The 986-nt window shown below is 49.1% G+C and overlaps 1 protein-coding gene across 1 annotated transcript; it reads right to left on the reverse strand.

Moving 5' to 3' along the window:
* LOC144445221 (enoyl-[acyl-carrier-protein] reductase [NADPH] FabL-like) lies at positions 1-855 on the reverse strand. The gene has a single exon (XM_078134764.1). The coding sequence runs from the start codon at positions 853-855 to the stop codon at positions 1-3; it is 855 nt and encodes a 284-aa protein (XP_077990890.1).
* Between the last annotated feature and the right edge of the window lie 131 nt (positions 856-986).

Raw genomic sequence — 986 nt, forward strand, 5'->3', positions numbered from 1 at the left:
TTATTTCAGATGCAGGCCGCCGTCTACTGGTAGAGCTGTTCCGGTGATAAAGGAAGCTTTTGGAGAACAAAGAAAGGCGACAGCTTCGCCAATATCGCTAGGGTCACCCCACATTTTCATAGGTGTAAGTTTAATAGCTACGTCATCTGGGTCCGTTGATTTCTCCGACTGGCGTAGAGCCTCCCAGGCGTCGGTTTTCACATAACCTGGAATAACGCAGTTGACGGATATTCGTCTTTCCGCCAGTCTTAGCGACATGTACCGGACAAAGAACTCCATTGAAGCCTTCGCCTGTCCCGTGATAAAGGACCCTGGGCGAGGTGTCTGACACACGTTGCAACCTGGAGTAGAGATGGCAACGATACGGCCTTTCCCGTCTTCCATATATTCCATGCATTTTGCAACGCATTTCAGAAAACATTTCGGATAGACGTTTTGGTAGTAGTCCCACTGTGCAAAGTTGCCGTCGAGATGACCAGTGGGATACCCAGCAGCTTTCTTGGCTTGGTCGCTCTCTGGTTTGGTAGTGAAACCGAGATAAAGACCAGCATTGTGAACAAATGCGTGTAACTTGCCTCCAAAATGCTTTTCCACACATTCGAAGATGGCAGTAATCGTCGCCTCTTCCGCCACGTCGCCCTTTACAGTGTATATTTGTACACCGTAACGTGACTCCAAGTTGGCCTTACTTGCCAGAGCAGCGTCATCATTAGCGTTATAGCCCAGTATCAGGTTGAATCCATCAGCGGCAAGTTTCTGAGCAATTCCAAAGCCGATGCCCCGAGTACCACCTGTAACAACACCGTATTTCGGCTCAAGCGTACGTCCATATCCACTTCGGTCCACTGTGGCCATGTTCCTACTTCATATACGCCCGGGCCCTAACAATGTACTGATACGTCGTGTCGTTACACCGGTACCCTCACCGGCCTGTCTGTAGCTTACATAAATTTATCCCATATAACGATGCACACTGCTTCAACAGT

This window comes from Glandiceps talaboti, chromosome 14, assembly GCF_964340395.1.
Source record: "Glandiceps talaboti chromosome 14, keGlaTala1.1, whole genome shotgun sequence".
Taxonomy (NCBI): domain Eukaryota; kingdom Metazoa; phylum Hemichordata; class Enteropneusta; family Spengelidae; genus Glandiceps; species Glandiceps talaboti.